At 38.8% G+C, this 20,230-nt stretch overlaps 1 protein-coding gene across 1 annotated transcript in view; it reads right to left on the bottom strand.

Moving 5' to 3' along the window:
- Window positions 1–317: 317 nt before the first annotated feature.
- LOC126483958 (eEF1A lysine and N-terminal methyltransferase homolog) overlaps window positions 318–20,230 on the bottom strand; it is an 82,763-nt gene continuing 62,850 nt past the window's right edge. The window contains exon 11 of the mRNA XM_050107253.1: window positions 318–1,982. Within this exon, the coding sequence (XP_049963210.1) occupies window positions 1,699–1,982 (284 nt within the window). The 3' untranslated portion in view covers window positions 318–1,698. The remainder of the gene's footprint in view (window positions 1,983–20,230) is intronic.

Below are 20,230 nucleotides of genomic sequence, written 5' to 3'. Positions count from 1 at the left end.
ATATGTTGCTGATGGCAAGATAAGTGAAAATTGTGCTGAAATAACAGGAAACATTTGTTATGATTTTTAAATATTTGTTTTTACATTTTTAACAATCTAGAACATCAAAAACATTCAGAAATTTTGTAATATTTACTTATTCTGTTCTAACCCTCAAGTCTTATGAAAGGTGGAATTATGCTAAATTCAATGTCAATAGTAGCTATTTTCCATGATCTGCAGTGTAAGTCAAACATTTCCTGAGAATTTGCAGAGGATGAAATATTAAAGCTTTTCTTCACATAAAGATGAAATGAATACAATGAACATTTCTCAACTGCTAACATAAATCCATTTACTGTAAGGTATTTACAATTTTGAAGCACACACAAATTCTGCAAACTGACTACTTTCATTATGCATCAGGCCAAAAAATCAGTCTCATTCCAATAATTATAACCTATTTAGTAGAATCATTTCCATTTTTCATACTCTGTGTCCTCCAGGAACCTCCCCACAAAAAAATATACCTACAATCTTTCAAATATAGTGCAAACTATATTACTGTTACATAGCCAGGGAGAATGCAACATACAAGGTTTAATAGAATGGAGCAGATAAAGTGTGATCATCACAGCGTAAGTATAAAGTGCATATAATCGTGTCTGCAAATTTATGAAGGTGAGGCCAGTCTGTAAATCTCCAAAACTCATACTAGTATTATAATTTGGAAGACTTCTCCTTGACTTTTCAAAATTAATACCTATGTAGCAACACATAACCTATTCATTCTATATCAGTTACTGTAATCAGAAATTCTTACAGATGGACACAGTTGTGTACCATGGCAGACACACCTTAGTAGTTGAAAACTTCCATTTTGCTGTATGTGCAATGCAGCGTTAAAATGAACTTGCAGTAATTCCAAACACATTAAATTTGTAATAAACTGAACATAAACAAATAATACAAAGACTAATGGTTAAAGATGTTATACATCAATAAGCCATGCCAGAATTCTTATTTGTGTCTTATAGGTAGATCAAATCATTTAAACATTAAATGCTATGAGGAGAGAACCAACAGGTAAGTCTATAACATTTCAATAAGATATTTTATAACTTAAGATGCAATCATATATACAGCACCATGTGAGAACACTTTCTTTCCATTCTGCACTGTTCACCTGTTCTAAGCTCCATCTTCTCAAAAAATTATGCCAAGGTAACATTCTCTTTAGTCTTGTTTTACCTTTTCTTATCATTACCATTTTGAAGTTCCTGAACAGTGACATTCTGGTAAGTGCAGGGGGCAACACTATGTCATTTAAGCAAGTGATAGAAGATAGACAAATGACACACTAGCTCTGCAACTTCACAGTAATACTACTGTACAAAACATAATGAACTGTGATCACCCACTTTGTACTCTGTTTAATAACATTCTTTTCCATTCAACAATATACAAAAGTTGACAAACAATAGTTCTGCTGACATATATGTCTAATTACAAATTTACAAATCAGAATAGAAAACTATCTACAAACCTGTGACTACGAATAGCCATACAAATTATGAAACACATACATTTATACATGACACAATGTAATGTCACCAGCTTTGACTTTCAGTATAGCTTTGAAACTCCACAGTATGTACTTTTATCACAACAATGCAAGTCACGATGTTTTAACAGCTATTTCAATTAGTTCTTCAGGATTCATGTACTAATTTGAAGGGAACTGACAAGGTTAGTGACATCGACCAAATTATCTGTCTGCAATTTTCGCTTCTTTGCAAGAGCATTAACTTTTACCGCAGCAGCTTCAATCAAACTACGCCACTCATCACCAGTTACAACCTTAAAGCCACAACAAAACACTATTTCACTAACTTCTTGTTCAAGTTTGAAAGAGCTTACAGAATCGAAGACTGCAGTGAGGTTCTTGAGCGCCTGCATCCTCAAATCCACATTTCGGCACACAAGATTCAGCACGAAGAACCCTAACACAGAAGAAATTGCTGTACTTGCAAAATTATAAAACAACAAGGACTTGCTCTGAAATAAAGGAAAATTTTTGTGAAATATATTACTTAACCTAGCATTACCTGTACACATCTTGCTACCGTACTAAAGTCAGATTTAGAACCATGGATGCTTCATTCATCACATAACAAACTCAGAAGAAAGATTTTGGGACCTTCACTACTGATTTTGTATTGGTCAAACTAGATATTTTCATAATTAATCAAACATTAGAAGAAATGGCACACACACACACACACACACACACACACACACACACACACACACACAAAATTGCGTTAAGCCTATGATGCAATTCTGTTGCATTTTTAACTGCCAAATGTTATTGTAGAATAATGCGTGCATGCTGCATCTGCAACACTGACATGTCCTAAAATATTTCTGAAGCGTTTTCAACTTTTTGCCACATTTAATGACCCATTAAGAGTACAATCAGATGTGTAGCCTGAGCTGCTATCTGCATGTAAGGGGAAGAAGACAGCCATGCAAGGGGAACCACAAGTGGGAGGGAGGGTGAGTACTCATCCCACTGCCCACCTTAAAAACATTATGCTACCCTTGAAAACAGCAAAGCTGGTTGAATGTTCATGTACTACTGTCGTGAGCATCTGTGGAAAGAGTTAGGACAGTGAAACTACCACTAGACACTAAGTGTTTAGACATCCATGCTTCCTCACAGAAGGTGGTGTTTGGAGGCTTGTCTGTACTGTAAAGTAGGACAGATGGTGATATGCGGCATATCTGACAAAAGATCACAATGTTTATCGTACGTTGTTGAACATGGAATTCACAAGTTGACCCAACATCATCATGAATTATCGCCTGATGTAAATGCTTTGGAACCATTTGAGTCACTATTGGGGGTTATCACCGTGTAAGTGGATTAGTGGCCCATTATTTACGTGACCTGTGCATAGACATCTAATCTTCCTACAAGCCTACCAACAAACAGTTGGATCCCTGATATGTGTAATCAGTGATGTATTTCATTCCGAAGATGGCTACACAACCTGTTAAGCGAGAGAGAGAGAGAGAGAGAGAGAGAGAGAGAGAGAGAGAGAGAAATTATTAAGGAGAAATCTCCCAGCTTGTTTCACGAAGCTGTGTAAAAAGTAGAGTTTTCTGTCTTACTAAAGTCAACAAGGCTGCATTTGAAATAAATTTGATGATATCAGTACTGTATATTAACAGACTGTTCTCAGATAACTTTCCGTATCACAAAAAAATTTTAGTTATAAAATTATTCATGCAGGATAAGGTGTGCATGTAATGTAATGTTCTTCCTTGTTTTTAAATGTACAAAGTTCTCATCCCTCCTAATGTTGTGATGGTTTTATGTTTTCTGCAGTTCCTTCCACTTTTTTTTGTTTAAACAGTTCATCAATCACATACCTGCTTCATACTGCACCTGTGTTCTGAGTCACATACAGCCTTATTACACGTGGCTAGCAAGTATTTACTATTACATGGTTTTCCTGTCAGTGTTCCCAGTTGGGCATCACCGGTGAACATTTTCATTTTCATTGGAATTTGTGTAAATAGTTCCATACAATGTGTGATTTATCTTCTGCCTTTATTGCAATTCACGTTTCATAAATCTGGTAACTTTCAGTGTTTGGTCGTGATGTTAGTTTTTTTTTTTAATTTTCCTAGGTCCCTTTTTATTATTTTGAAATCGAAATTTTGTTCCATGACAACGCCGGGTTTAGGCTGACCTCAGATGGTTAAGTGATTTTTACTTCTCAGTAACGTCCTGTTCTTCCTCTCAATTTACTTTCTCTCATTTTAAAAATTTCATCTGCATAATTCTTTATCTGACATGTTTTTGAACTTGAGGATACTTTCCCACAGTCTTGTAATACAATATTTTCATTATTACAGTTTACACTAGATGGAAGAACTAAGTATCCTGAAACTAGACCTGCATCCAATAAAAGGTTGTCGATTCAGCAACTGTTGTGCAGTTTCTTCATTTTACAAACTGGACTTATACAGTTGTGGCTGCCCCCCAAGAAAAACTCTATCCTCCATTAGTATGCACTAATACAAATTCCATACATTTGACCAATATCCATAGAATGAGCTGAACAAGTGGTTTGTAATCTACATCAAATATAGACAAACTGCAATTCCCCAGAATCCTAACAATTAATATAATTAATATAAGCCTGCAATTGTACTATACACACAGCTGAGTGTATGAGAACATTCCCTAAACAATGTTCCTCCCAGGTATTTATATTGCTACTGTCTTTAGTTGTTTCACATTTATCATGCACAAAAAGCTACTAATTTTTTACATTTATTGAAGTGCACAGCTCTGATGGCTAGCTTTTGAGGCAGATAAAAGTAGTCATTGCACTAAGCTGACCTAACTCAGTACTACTACAATCTGAAAACTCTCATAGATTCATGAACCATCCACAAAAGTCTGACTGCAGCCAATATTATCTGTTAAGTAAATGTGTAACTCTAATGATCCCATTTCACTTTCCAGGAACACATCATATGTTGTTTGTACATCAGTAGATAACAACTCATCCACAGTAATGTGCTGTATTCTACCTACTGAACTTTTAATGTGATTACAATGCTGGTTGTATGTCCTATACGAACATATTTTCTTTAATCAGTGGCAACATGATACCGAATCACAAGCTTCACAAGCTTTACAGAAAGTATCAAACCCGTCTTGGTACCTGTACTGATGGCATTCAGAGTATCATATATGAAGAGCACAAATTGGGCTTTGCATGACTGACTTTTTGGAATCCACATTGGTTTCCATGAGAATGGCGATTTGGTTGTAGAGATGCTGCTGGTATTGGTGGTGGTGGTATTATCTGAGCATATGCAGGATCACCACCAACTGATCAAACATTTAAAAGATAATCCTTGATTCCCAATTCAGGGAAATTTAAAGCAGTGTGAGAACAGCTTGGACAACAATTTCCTCAGATGAAAGCTTTAAACTTGTCTGACTATTCTTTCAGCCAACTGTCATAAGCAACTGGTAAGGAAGCCACATACTGGTGTTTAGTGTGATTACTCTGGTGAAATGCTCTGCTGCAGTCTGATTGATGTCTCTCAGGTAGCTCTCTCTACAATCCCCACAATTGCCTCCCATACTACTGTATTGGTTTGTAGTGTTCAGAAACAGTTGCCATGACATTTACTTATGAAATTCAATGGTTTTGGCCCTCAGTACTCAGGAGTGAGAAGTTGTGTTTTAAATTATGCAGAACCACCTGCCTGCTCTAAGTAACATAGTGGCATTATCAATTCCACCAAGAAAAAGGCTACCTTAATAGATAGCCCGAAGTCTGTGTGATGGGTGCTTCAGTATCATGGTGGACTCTGTGTGTGATTAGGCTCTACCAACTCCTGGACACTGTCATGGTGTTCAAAGCTAGTAGACTGCCCACTTTGTCTTGCTGAGAATCCACCTGCACAACTTTCTACTGTGCATTCTTCTGTCTGGCAGCAATATCCAAATAAGTTATGGTCACTGGAATGCCGATCAGTAACTACCCGCTGGGCAGCACATATGAAGGTAAGAGAGCAAATCAAATGACTAATGTCTGAGAATAACTCCATATTCAGAAGACATCTATGATCTGCCAATAGCAGGCACTCAGTGACTCCACTCACGGGGCAGGTGGATGTGGGGGCCCACTGCACACTGTATGTATTAATATTCTCATATACGAGCAACTACTTAGACCTGCATGACAGAGAAAAAGACAGAGGGAACATACAGTGATCATCTGATCCATGTTAACTGTGGAAGTAACCACCTCTGTGTAGGTCGGTAAAGAGAAGTACTGAGTGGCATATATTATTTTTGAAGACGTCCCGTCTGAGCTTGCCCATTCTGCGAAGGCTACATCCACTTATTACCTGGGCATCAGACTCCTTAAAATATGTCTTAAGACAGAAGCACAATTTCCATCTCTTCATTATTGCTTTCAGTTCCTCCATATGAGTTCTGAATCCAACAATGTTCTGATTGAGTTTATTAGCCAATTTTTGAATTGTCAATTGTTTCTTTCACAGTTTTTCCAACTACCAATTTCTGAGGGGTCATTTATGTATAAGTTCAGAATTCCGCTGCAAACAGAAGTAGAAGGATAGTTCTGTGGTTCACTTCTGATGGCTTTTGTATGTGACTTGTGCTGTTTTCCAGTTATAACAGTTTTCTGTTCACAAAATTAGTGGTAAATTATGGTTATGAGTGGAGCTGATTCACTTGTAGGTTCTGCACAAAATCTCACAGGGGATTCTCTCAGGCCCCAAAGTCTTGCCAAGTTTCAGCAATAGCAGTTATTTCCTGGCAGCATTAATCATTATTACTTATTACTATGTCACTCACCAACTGTTATGTACTTCATTCACTGTCTTGTCAACAAATGTCCATCCTAATTTTGATGTCTCCTCTGGAATTTTTGCACCTGAGAATAATTCTCAAGGCTTTTGGGAGTTGTCATATGATGACTTGTTGTTATCATAGTAGTTGATGGTTTTAGACATTATCCTACTGGTAGTCAAGCATGTTTCAATCAGGATCTGACCACCTACATGTTTATGCTTGCCTTTGCAACTACTGTGCAGTAGGGGCTGACTCTTAAAAAGTTTACTAATATTACTCTTATGTCAAGAATGTCTCTTATCTGTTTATTATGTTATATATTTTCTTGAGTCTGATCAACTATTTGTATGAATTTTAGAAACATTTCCCCTGCAAATTTGTTGCCCGCATTCTAGCCACTAATTGAAAAAAATGTGACCATCCTCTTTAAACGTTTTACTGTACATGTTAACTGTTCTCATTTCAGCAGCTCTTTGTGCCTTGAGTGTCCCTTCAATCACAGCATTATCATTTACCCGAGTCTTCAAGTAAATGGCAGAAAGTTATATAATCCCATTGTGGCTAGGGACCAAATTACATATTCTAAGAAATTTACATAATTTATGTAGAAAATTTACTCTACAGATTTAGACAGCATTAGGCAGGGAAGTCTTTTTATTACTAGCATTATTTTGCAGTAAATACTTGGCTTGTTCACAGAGTATAAACGGCATTGATTGCACACATGTACACACACAAAATACATATTTTTACAGGATGACCCACTTAAACGTTTCAGGGCAAATACTTCTGGGACAACAATAGGTATTGGAACATGACTCATGGGTATGAAAGTAAATACTATGAGAGATTCTCAAACACAAGCAAATATTAGTTTCAACATAAATTTATGCTTCTTAATTGGACACCCTGTATTATTTCTTATAAATCAATAAATTGAAAAATCACAAAAACAATGGCGTTGGTTGTATCACATTAAGTCAACTACGTTGAAATGACTGGAATGCACTGCTACTGCACATCCCTAGATGCAAGTGTGAACCCCACATTGCTCGTAATCGTGATAGGATTGATGTACATAATCTTGTTATCACTGTTATCATGAGGGCCCAAAGGAATAATATGGTCTCCTGCTACAAACATTGATCTGTACGTAATGGTTTTCCTCTTGAGTGTTTTATTTATATACATATACAATATAGAATAGTAATAGTCGGTGTAAGTTGACCTGTTACACTAATCACTCGCCTCTGCAGTTGTGCACTGGAACGGACTGCAATTGGCATTGTGTGGCACTCACTACAAAGCAGGATTATCTGTGTAGAGGTGTGTATAGGTAAATAGCATTGTGTACTGTACACTGTAACTGGCACAATGTGTACACTGTAACTGATGTTGAGTTGTAAACCTGATATTAATTTACCTGTCCATCTGTTCTATGCATTCAACATGGTTTTCACAAATGAAGTAATGGTTGACATGTTATTTTATGGAGAATGTCACCAAAATGGCACATGCGCCACAACTGTATGCCCAGCGTTACCCCAATAGACATTACCTGACCCGCACTACTTTCACGAATATTGTTAGAAGGCTTCGTGTGACAGGACACATCTCCAAGGATGTGGATCTGGAACAAATGATTAACACACAATGCAGCCGAAGTACACTATGTGATCAAAAGTATCCGGATACCTGGCTGAAAATGACAAAAAAGTTCGTGGTGTCCTCCATCGGTAATGCTGGAATTTAATATGGTGTTGACCCACTCTTAGCCTTGATGACAGCTTCTACTGTCACAGACATATGTTGAATTAGGTGCTGGAAGGTTTCTTTGGGAATTGTAAAGAATGGGCTGCAGAGTGCTGCACTGAGGAGAGGTATCTATGTCGGTCGGTGAAGCCTGGCGCTAAGTCGGCACTCCAAGATGTCCCGAAGGTATTCTATAGAATGCAGGTCAGGAGTCTGTGCAGGCCAGTCCATTACAGGGATGTCATTGTCGTGAAACCACTCTGCCACAGGCCGTGCATTATGAACAGGGGCTCAATCATGTTGAAAGATGGGATTGCCATCCCTGAATTGCTCTTTAACAGTGGGAAGCAAGAAGGTGTTTAAAACATCATGAATTTTACAGTTGGCACTATGCACGCTGGCAGATGACGTTCACCAGGCATTCACCATATCCACACCCTGCCATCGGATCGCCACATTGTGTACCATGATTTGTCACTCCACGCAACATTTTTCCACTGTTCAATCATCCAATATTTATGCTCCTTACACCGAGCAAGGTGTCGTTTAGCATTTACTGGCATGATGTGTGGCTTACGAGCAGTCGCTCTACTATGAAATCCAAATTTTCTCACCCCTGCCTAACTGTCATAGTACTTGCAGTGGATCCTGATGCAGTATGGAATTGCTGTGGGATGTTCTGGATAGATGTCTGCCTATTACGCAATATGACCCTCTTCAACTATCGGCAGTCTCTGTCAGTCAACAGAGGAGGTCGGCCTGTAGACATTTGTGCTGTACATGTCCTTTCACATCTCCACTTCACTATGACATTGGAAACAGGTGACCTAGGGATGTTGACATTTTTATACTGAAATACTCAAATAACAGTTGCATAAAAAGACGCTTCATTTCTTAATTGGTTTCAGGCACTTAGTGCCCTTCTTCCAAATGCTGTCCCCAGGAAAATACACACAAATAAGCAGAAGTTAGAATAATAATCTTAATGATGAAAAGTTCGAAAAATTTTAAAATTAACAGAAAAAAATGGGACATACTTTTAACCATCACATTATTTGTGAGTGTCAACAATAAGATGCATGAAGCACATTGCTGTTGTCCTAAGACATTCAAGAGCAGTAAGTAATGCAATAATTACTCCAGTAATGCAATAAGAGCTTGTAAGACATGTGGTTCATAGTGCCTGTACAAAAATGGTATAAGGAAGCCAAACATCAAGTGCAGACATCACGCCAGTATTGGAGCTAATCAGCTATGACATGTGTATCATGAAGCTGGTCTAAGGGTAGAGGTGAAAGTACAATAAAATAATAAAATAAAATTGTGTTGTTGCTGTTGTGGTCCTCAGTCCAAAGACTGGTTTGATGCAGCTCTTCATGCTACTCTATCCTATGCAGGCATCTTCATCTCTGAGTAACTACTGCAACCTACATCACCCTGAATATGCTTAGTTTATTATTCATCTCTTGGTATCCCTCCACTATTTTTACCCTCCAAGCTTCCCTCCAATACTAAATTGGTGATCCCCTGATGCCTCAGAATGTTTCCTACCAACCTATCACTTCTTCTAGTCAAGTTGTGACACAGATTCTTCTATTCAGTACCTCCTGATTCATTACATGATCTACCTGTCTACGCTTCAGCTTTCACTTCCATACATCAATACACTCCATACAAATACCTTGGATTGTATTGGATTGTTTGGGGGAGGAGACCAGGCAGCGAGATCATCAGTCTCATCGGATTAGGGAAGGAAGTCAGCCGTGCCCTTACAAAGGAACCATCCTAGAATTTGCCTGGAGCGATTTAGGGAAATCACAGAAAACCTAAATCAGGGTGGCTGGATGTGGGATTGAACCATTGTCCTCCGAACGAGAGTCCAGTGTGCTACAAATACTTTCAGAAATGACTTCCTGATACTTAAAACTATACTCATTGTAAACAATTTTCTGTTCTTCAGGAACACTTTCCTTGCCATCACCAGTCTACATTTTATATCCTCTCCTTCGATCATCAGTTATTTTGCTGTCAAAATACCAAAACTCATCTACTATTTTAAATGTCTCATTTCCTAATCTAACTCCCTCAGCGTCACCTGTTTTAATTTGACTACTTTCCATTATCCACGTTTTGCTTTTGTTGATGTTCATCTTTCAAGACACTGTCCAGTCCATTCAACTGCTCTTCCAGGTCTTTTGCTGTCTGACAGAATTACAATGTCATCAGCAAACCTCAATCTTTTTATTTCTTATCCCTGGATTTTAATCCCTGCTCCAAATTTTTCTTTTGTTTCCTTTACTGTTTGCTCAATATATCCTTTACTACTTGCTCAATATACAGATTGAACAACACTGGGGATAAGCTACAACCCTGTCTCACTCCCTTCTCAACCACTGCTTCCCTTTCATGCCCCTTGACTTTTAACTGCCATCTGGTTTCTGTTGTTGTTGTTGTTGTGGTCTTCAGTCCTGAGACTGGTTTGATGCAGCTCTCCATGCTACTCTATCCTGTGCAAGCTTTTTCATCTCCCAGTACCTACTGCAACCTACATCCTTCTGAATCTGCTTAGTGTATTCATCTCTTGGTCTCCCTCTACGATTTTTACCCTCCACGCTGCCCTCCAATACTAAATTGGTGATCCCTTGATGCCTCAGAACATGTCCTACCAACCGATCCCTTCTTCTGATCAAGTTGCGCCACAAACTTCTCTTCTCCCCAATCCTATTCAATACTTCCTCATTAGTTATGTGATCGACCCATCTAATCTTCAGCATTCTTCTGTAGCACCACATTTCGAAAGTTTCTATTCTCTTCTTGTCCAAACTATTTATCGTCCATGTTTCACTTCCATACATGGCTACACTCCATACAAATACTTTCAGAAATGACTTCCTGACACTTAAATCAATACTGGATGTTAACAAATTTCTCTTCTTCAGAAACGCTTTCCTTGCCATTGCCAGCCTACTTTTTATATCCTCTCTACTTCGACCATCATCAGTTATTTTGCTCCCCAAATAGCAAAACTCCTTTACTACTTTAAGTGCCTCATTTCCTAATCTAATTCCCTCAGCATCACCCGACTTAATTAGACTACATTCCATTATCCTTGTTTTGCTTTTGTTGATGTTCATCTTATATCCTCCTTTCAAGACACTGTCCATTCCATTCAACTGCTCTTCCAAGTCCTTTGCTGTCTCTGACAGAATTACAATGTCATCAGCGAACCTCAAAGTTTTTATTTCTTCTCCATGAATTTTAATACCTACTCCGAATTTTTCTTTTGTTTCCTTTACTGCTTGCTCAATATACAGATTGAACAACGTCGGGGAGAGGCTACAGCCCTGTCTTACTCCCTTCCCAACCACTGCTTCCCTTTCATGTCCCTCGACTCTTATAACTGCCATCTGGTTTCTGTACAAATTGTAAATAGCCTTTCGCTCCCTGTATTTTACCCCTGCCACCTTTAGAATTTGAAAGAGAGTATTCCAGTCAACATTGTCAAAAGCTTTCTCTAAGTCTACAAATGCTAGAAACGTAGGTTTGCCTTTCCTTAATCTTTCTTCTAAGATAAGTCGTAAGGTCAGTATTGCCTCACGTGTTCCAGTGTTTCTACGGAATCCAAACTGATCTTCCCCGAGGTTGGCTTCTACTAGTTTTTCCATTCGTCTGTAAAGAATTCGTGTTAGTATTTTGCAGCTGTGACTTATTAAGCTGATAGTTCGGTAATTTTCACATCTGTCAACACCTGCTTTCTTTGGGATTGGAATTATTATATTCTTCTTGAAGTCTGAGGGTATTTCGCCTGTCTCATACATCTTCCTCACCAGATGGTAGAGTTTTGTCAGGACTGGCTCTCCCACGGCCGTCAGTAGTTCCAATGGAATATTGTCTACTCCGGGGGCTTTGTTTCGACTCAGGTCTTTCAGTGCTCTGTCAAACTCTTCACGCAGTATCATATCTCCCATTTCATCTTCATCTACATCCTCTTCCATTTCCATAATATTGTCCTCAAGTACATCGCCCTTGTATAGACCCTCTATATACTCCTTCCACCTTTCTGCTTTCCCTTCTTTGCTTAGAACTGGGTTTCCATCTGAGCTCTTGATATTCATAGAAGTCGTTCTCTTATCTCCAAAGGTCTCTTTAATTTTCCTGTAGGCGGTATCTATCTTACCCCTAGTGAGATAGGCCTCTACATCCTTACATTTGTCCTCTAGCCATCCCTGCTTAGCCATTTTGCACTTCCTGTCGATCTCATTTTTGAGACGTTTGTATTCCTTTTTGCCTGTTTCACTTACTGCATTTTTATATTTTCTCCTTTCATCAATTAAATTCAATATTTCTTCTGTTACCCAAGGATTTCTACTATCCCTCGTCTTTTTACCTACTTGATCCTCTGCTGCCTTCACTACTTCATCCCTCAAAGCTACCCATTCTTCTTCTACTGTATTTATTTCCCCCATTCCTGTCAATTGCTCCCTTATGCTCTCCCTGAATCTCTGTACAACCTCTGGTTCTTTTAGTTTATCCAGGTCCCATCTCCTTAAATTCCCACCTTTTTGCAGTTTCTTCAGTTTTAATCTACAGGTCATAACCAATAGATTGTGGTCAGAGTCCACATCTGCCCCTGGAAATGTCTTACAATTTAAAACCTGGTTCCTAAATCTCTGTCTTACCATTATATAATCTATCTGATACCTTTTAGTATCTCCAGGGTTCTTCCATGTATACAACCTTCTTTCATGATTCTTAAACCAAGTGTTAGTTATGATTATGTTGTGCTCTGTGCAAAATTCTACCAGGCGGCTTCCTCTTTCATTTCTGTCCCCCAATCCATATTCACCTACTATGTTTCCTTCTCTCCCTTTTCCTACTCTCGAATTCCAGTCACCCATGACTATTAAATTTTCGTCTCCCTTCACAATCTGAATAATTTCTTTTATTTCATCATACATTTCTTCAATTTCTTCGTCATCTGCAGAGCTAGTTGGCATATAAACTTGTACTACTGTAGTAGGTGTGGGCTTCGTATCTATCTTGGCCACAATAATGCGTTCACTATGCTGTTTGTAGTAGCTTACCCGCATTCCTATTTTCCTATTCATTATTAAACCTACTCCTGCATTACCCCTATTTGATTTTGTGTTTATAACCCTGTAGTCACCTGACCAGAAGTCTTGTGCCTCCTGCCACCGAACTTCACTAATTCCCACTATATCTAACTTCAATCTATCCATTTCCCTTTTTAAATTTTCTAACCTACCTGGCCGATTAAGGGATCTGACATTCCACGCTCCGATCCGTAGAACGCCAGTTTTCTTTCTCCTGATAACGACGTCCTCTTGAGTAGTCCCCGCCCGGAGATCCGAATGGGGGACTATTTTACCTCCGGAATATTTTACCCAAGAGGACGCAATCATCATGTAATCATACAGTAAAGCTGCATGCCCTCGGGAAAAATTACGGCTGTAGTTTCCCCTTGCTTTCAGCCGTTCGCAGTACCGGCACGGCAATGCCGTTTTGGTTATTGTTACAAGGCCAGATCAGTCAATCATCCAGACTGTTGCCCTTGCAACTACTGAAAAGGCTGCTGCCCCTCTTCAGGAACCACACGTTTGTCTGGCCTCTCAACAGATACCCCTCCGTTGTGGTTGCACCTACGGTACGGCTATCTGTATCGCTGAGGCACGCAAGCCTCCCCACCAACGGCAAGGTCCATGGTTCATGGGTTCTGGTTTCTGTACAAACTGTAAATAGCCTTTCACTCCCTATATTTTACCCCTGCCATCTTCAGAATTTGAAAGCGAGTATTCCAGTCAACATTGTCAAAAGCTTTCCCTAAGTCTAGAAATGCTATAAACGTAGGTTTGCCTTGCTTATCCTAACTTCTAAGTCAAGTCGTAGGGTCAGCATTGCCTTGTGTTCCAACATTTCTACGGAATCTAAACTGATCTTCTCTGTAGTTTGTTTCTACCAGTTTTTTCCATTTGTCTGTAAAGCATTCTTCTTAGCATTTTGCAACCAAGACTTACTAGACTGACAGTTCAGTAATTTTTGCACCTGTCAACACATTTTCTTTGGGATTGGAATAATTGTATTATTCTTGAAGTCTGAGGGTATTTCGCCTGTCTCATACATCTTGCTCACCAGATGGAAGAGTTTTGTAATGGCTGGCTCTCCCAAGGCTATCAGCAGTTCTAACAGAATGGTGCCTACTCCCGGGGCCTCTTTTCAGTGCCCTGTCAAATTCTTCATGCAGTATCGTATCTCCCATCTCATCTTCATCTACGTCGTCTTCCATAGTACTACCCTCAAGTACATCGTCTTTGTATAGACCCCCTATACACCTTTCAAAATTTTCCCTTATTTGCTTAGGACTGGGTTTCCATCTGAGCTCTTTATGTTTATACAGGTAGTTCTCTCTTCTCCAAAGGTCTCTGATTTTCCTGTAGGCAGCATCTATCTTACCCCCTAGTGATATATGCTTCTACATCTTTACATTTGTCCTCTAGCCATTACTGTTAAGCCATTTTGCATTTCCTGCCAATCTAATTTTTGAGACGTTTGTGTTCCTTTTCACTTGCTTCATTTACTGCATTTTTATACATTCTCCTTTCATCAATTAAATTTAATATCTCTCCTGTTACCCAAGGATTTCTACTAGCCCTTGTCTTTTAACCTACATGACCCTCTGCTGCCTTCACTATTTCATCTCTCAGAGCTACCCATTCTTCTTCTACCATATTCCTTTCCCTTGTTCTTGTCAGTTGTTCCCAAATGCACCCTGTACACAGCTATACTTCTCATGAGATTTAAACAAAAATGTAAATATACAAAAGCAACATAGTAAGCAATAATGATAAAAAAACATGTCAATACCAATGAAAAGTGGTGTTATGGATGGAAAATTTGGGAACTGATCTCCAAATAGCTGCAGTGAGATCAGCAGCATGCAGGTAGGGAACCTGTCAACAAAAGGAGTGTGAAGAGCATCATGGGGCTGGAACCTGTGGCTGCAGTAGCCAATATTAAGAGTCGGAAAGTGACTCTAGAGGAAAGGAAGTGTGGGGGCAATTATATTATAGTGAAACAATTAGTACTAGAATGTAAGCATCTCACAGATACATTTCATGAACGAATTGTGTCTAGTGGATTTAATACCAACAGCATGGCACCAGGAAATACAACCACACAAACTGCGTGTGAGATGCGTCAAGGAGTGAAAAGCAATAACTGGAGTAGATGGAGAAACAATTCCTAACCAGTAGCAAAAATGAAGACTCAAAATTAACCTTACAAGAAAGGACAAGTAGGCATCATAGAACTCTCTTGATACAGCGGAGAAACCAGTTCAGGTATGTATACAAAGTCTTAAGTATACTTCATGAAGTAAATATAACTAGTGACACCATAAGATGTATGAAATAAGCACAATAGTTTCGACTACCTGATCATGAATGACAAAGTGGTTATTAACCGTTAACATTACTTGTAACTACAGAGTAGAGCACCTGTAACTTTCAGAATAGAGCATCTTTAGGTCACTGTTTGCATGGAGATAACCACCTGTAGATTGTACATGGTTTAGTATCTGCAATAATAAATAGTTAACTGTCCGGGACTGTAAGTAGCTAACCACCTAGAACTGAAAATCCTTCACTACTTAGAACTGTAATATCTAACAACCTGTGAATATAGAAGATAAGCTTACTAAAATCTGCATAAAAAAGTTAAAGAACAAACTACAGTAACAAATGTACTAATAGTAAAAGATGGACTAATTGTAGCTGTGAGCAGCTGTTTAAACGTGACTGCAAATGTAACAGCAACCAAACACAACAATGCATGGTCAAGCTATAGTGTGTAAAATATTACTAAACATTTAGTGGTTACGAATAGCAAATTAGTGACCATCTGAGTAAAGAAACTTGGTACTGATTGCAACCTGCTGACTACAACTTACTGAATATAACAGCAAATAACTAATTTTAGTAAGAACTGTAACTTACCAAATGACAATATTCTGCCTACAAAAATTAACAGGGTCAGGTAATTAACTACCTACACTCTGAGAACCCAATTATATACTGGAGGCTGACTGTACAGCACTGCAATCTTTAAAAAAGTGTGTGTGTGTGTGTGTGTGTGTGTGTGTGTGTGTGTGTGTGTGTGGTGGGGGGGGGGGGGGAGGAGTTGGGAAACTGGGTGGGGGTGAATGGTTGGTTGGCTGCAAGAGGTGGGGGGGGGACAAACTGGGGGGGGGGGGGGGGGAGGGGGAATGAGTTCTGCATACACAGAAAGGGGTGGGGTGGGGAGAAAGAAATAAAGAAGCTGAACTACAAATGCAAAACTGTGTGAGCAAAATGCAATGTGTGTGTGTGTGTGTGTGTGTGTGTGTGTGTGTGTGTGTGTGTGTGGAGGGGGGGGGGGAGGGGGGGGGGGCACTTGGGATGGGGGTTTCAGGAAGGGAGGGATGCATGGGGGAAATGTGATGAACAGGAACAAAATTAGCTTGAACAGCTAAATTCTTAGAACTGATAAGGTGTAGCAATCGTGATAATTAGTTGCTTCATGATTATAGCAACCTTCTGCAAACTACTGAAAGTAACATATTAATTGTAACTTACGGAGTGTAACGTACCATTTGTAACTGTGCCACTAACTGTGGCTTACTAAGTAATTACATTCTATCTATGAAAGTTGACAGGTTTCTGTAACTAATTATATATGAGAGGCGAATCAACTATATTTCAGGAACTGATAATGAAGCACTGCAATTACAACACAGCTGTATTTCCTGCTGCCATGCTATTGACATCTGTACATCAGTTCAGTGATGTGTTCTTAAATGTACAGAACTGTGTAACTTGTATAAAAGCTGTTAGATACAATTCTTTCACGAAACATGCTTCCAGTACTAATTGTTTCACTGTAATATAACTGCACTTGAGCTGCTTTTCCTCTACAGTCACTTTCCGATAGTTAATAGTAGCCAACGATTGAGGACTCTTTCTCCACTTACTCCAGCCACAGGTTTCCAGCTCTATGATGCACTTTGTCCTCTATTTCTATGGACAGGTTCCCTACTAGCATGCTACTTATCCCACTACAGCTGTCTGGAGATTAGTTTCAAAAGTTACCTATCATCAGGTTTGTATATTACTTACTATGCTGCTTAAGTGCATTTACATTTTTTTTTACGCCTAATGACAACTATAGTTGTGTACGGTTTTGTTTTTTTATTATTTTGTTGTACTACACACCCTGCCCCTCCCCGAGACCAACTTCTTGATATGCTGAATAGTTCCCGTTCTGGAATGATGTCTGTACTTGCTATTTGGCTTCTATATACTATTTCTGTACCAGTACTATAAACCACATGTAAGCATTTATGAGCTCTTACTGTATTGATGGATTCAGTATTGTATTACTTATTGCCATTATGCTTTTGAAGAGTGACAGCAATACACTGCACGCATCTTATTGTTGACACTCACAAATGATCCAATAGTTATGAGCACAAACTATTTTTTGATCTTTAATTTTTTATATTTTTTAAAACTTTTCATCCTTAATTTCAAAATTATTATCTAACTTCTACTTATTTGTATTATTTTCTGTTCAACCTTCCAAATAAGTGCCTGAAAACAGTTAAGAAATTAAATTTCTTTTATAAAACTGGTTGCTGAATATTTTGATATATACAACTATAGTTGCTAAAAGTGCTTAAGTAGTAAATGATATTCTTTCTTTTCCTCCCATGTGGGAAATGAGCCATTGACTGCATGCAGAAGTAAGATGGTCCAAAAACAAAAAAGAAGTACTGACTGAAACAAAGCTGTGACAGCAAGTCGTGAACTCCATTGGTAGAACAATTGAAAGACAATGGTTCCAGGTTCCAGTCCTGGTCTGATGCACAGTTTTAATCTGACAGCAAGTTTCAAATAACCACACACACTGCTGCAGAAAGTAAATTCCTTACGGGAAAAACTGTTACGGAACTTCACATGGAGGGAATGGGAGGTATAGCTTTATGTGACAAATCATGTGGTTTACATGGTAAGTCTAATACTTGCTGATGAACTGTTCAACACATATATAACCACTATGTGAATTGACGTATGATGAAATGCTGGTTTGTGTGCTGTTGAAGATGTGAAATGAGTAACACTCTAAAAGAAATGTCGTTGCTACAGATTAAGATGGTCCAAAATGCAAGTAATTTTTAACTCTAAGGACCAATAAATAAGAGTGAGCACAAGTAACCATTACCAACAGATGTGAGTTGCACTATAATGAATAGATTATTCATTTTTGTGGCTCTTCTTTGTGAGTATAAATAATTTTTTTCAGGCTCCTGGAGATATCTACAATAAATTCCAGCTGATGTCATCAACAGAAAACATGCATGAAGAGCATCCTGTGTGTGAAATGGTTGTGAAATAGGGAAGAGTTACATTCTTGAATTAGAGAGTAACTACCTGTAAATGAAAGCCAGAAAGTATTTATTTATTTATTTTTATTATTATTATCATCATTTTTTTGAAAAGGCACTGGTAAATTATTGGAACAATAGCAGCTAGAGAACTATTTGCGTCAGTACCAATTTAAAAGTAATTTAGTTTTAGATATTTAGGGTCTACTGTGCAACTGGGCTCTAGATGTTGCAAAATATATACAACTTGAAAAATTTGCAGCTCCTTCACTAGATTATTCATTTCAAAAGACTGCATGAGATTTGGTCTACAAAAGTAACTAATAATGCATCAAGAAGCTTTTGGTATGAGTTTTAAGGACAAAATTTCTGATTCTAGTTACGATATGAGTACAATGTAGATTATCCCAATTTTAAGAGAAAGAAGTAAAGGATGGTGTCATTTGGAACACGCTGTTCACAGAGTCCAGTTCATACTTTCACATTAACTCACCATACAACACTTCTGATCAGTTCGAGTGGTTTAATGTTACCTGTGTTGTTGATTTGTCTTCAAGAATCAACAATAAACTTTAAAATGTCTGTTCAGAGGCATAAACAACCATGTGATAAATTTACTGAGCTGAGAGAAAGGATAATGTTACCTGTTTTCATCTGTCACACTTTTGTTCCAACTTCTTGTGGGAACAAATCCTATCTCCTTTTAAATACTTTGATAATTGTAGGTTTTGTTTTGCTTTGTTTTAGGGCGCAAAAACAACTAGGGTCATATGCGTTCATGTCAGGACAGTAGAACATGAAGACAAAGAGGAGCTAAAAACGACTACACATTAATCCCAATCAACGAAAGAGAAGACAGCTAAAAACAGGGATGTGGAAAAAAGGCCTATAAAATATGCCTTAGAGAAACAGAGGTCTTTAACTAAAGATCAAATGTCCTTAGCCATACTGTTATAACGGATAAAAAGCAAAATGTGGTTGACAGCCTGCTCGTTCGCTAAAACGACTGATAACTCAGACGGCAAACACAAATGAAGTGGTTAAAAAAGGGCATTCCATCAGGAAATGGCAGACTGTCAAAGGCTGAGGGCAATGAGCACGAAGGGGTGGGGGATCACCACTTAACAAATGGTACTGTTAAAAAGACAGTCCCTGATATGCAACCTCTTAAGGTGAGAGGCCTGAGAGGAAGCCATCCAAGCCACTGGGAGAGGCTTAATGCTCCTGAGTGTGTTCCCAAGAAGGGGGGACCAATGGCGATGCCAAAGTGACACTGCCTGCTGACAGACGGCAACACACATCATCGGAGGAAAGAGCAAGTGACAAGCTTTCCTGGACCCATTGCACTAAGGGATGGATGGTGTACAGCACACACAGGCTTTGAAGGGCACAGAGTGTCTGAGCAGATGAAGCAATTGAAAAGCCTGTGTCACTGAGTGTACTGTGTAGCCTGATACAGGGCAAAGAGCTCTGCTGTAAATACCGAGCAGTGTTCCGTGAGCCAATACTGAAAAACATTGGTACCAATGACGAAGGTGAAAACACCACCACAGTCAGTCCGAGAGCCATCAGTGTACACAAAAGTACTATCACGAAGTTTCGTGCGCAGGTCGTGAAACTGAAGACAGAGTGAGGCAGTACTACTG

The sequence above is a fragment of the Schistocerca serialis genome, chromosome 6 (assembly GCF_023864345.2).
Source record: "Schistocerca serialis cubense isolate TAMUIC-IGC-003099 chromosome 6, iqSchSeri2.2, whole genome shotgun sequence".
Classification (NCBI taxonomy): domain Eukaryota; kingdom Metazoa; phylum Arthropoda; class Insecta; order Orthoptera; family Acrididae; genus Schistocerca; species Schistocerca serialis.
The sequence above is the reverse complement of the archived record's forward strand: the minus strand, read 5'-3'. Positions and strand labels throughout refer to the sequence as shown.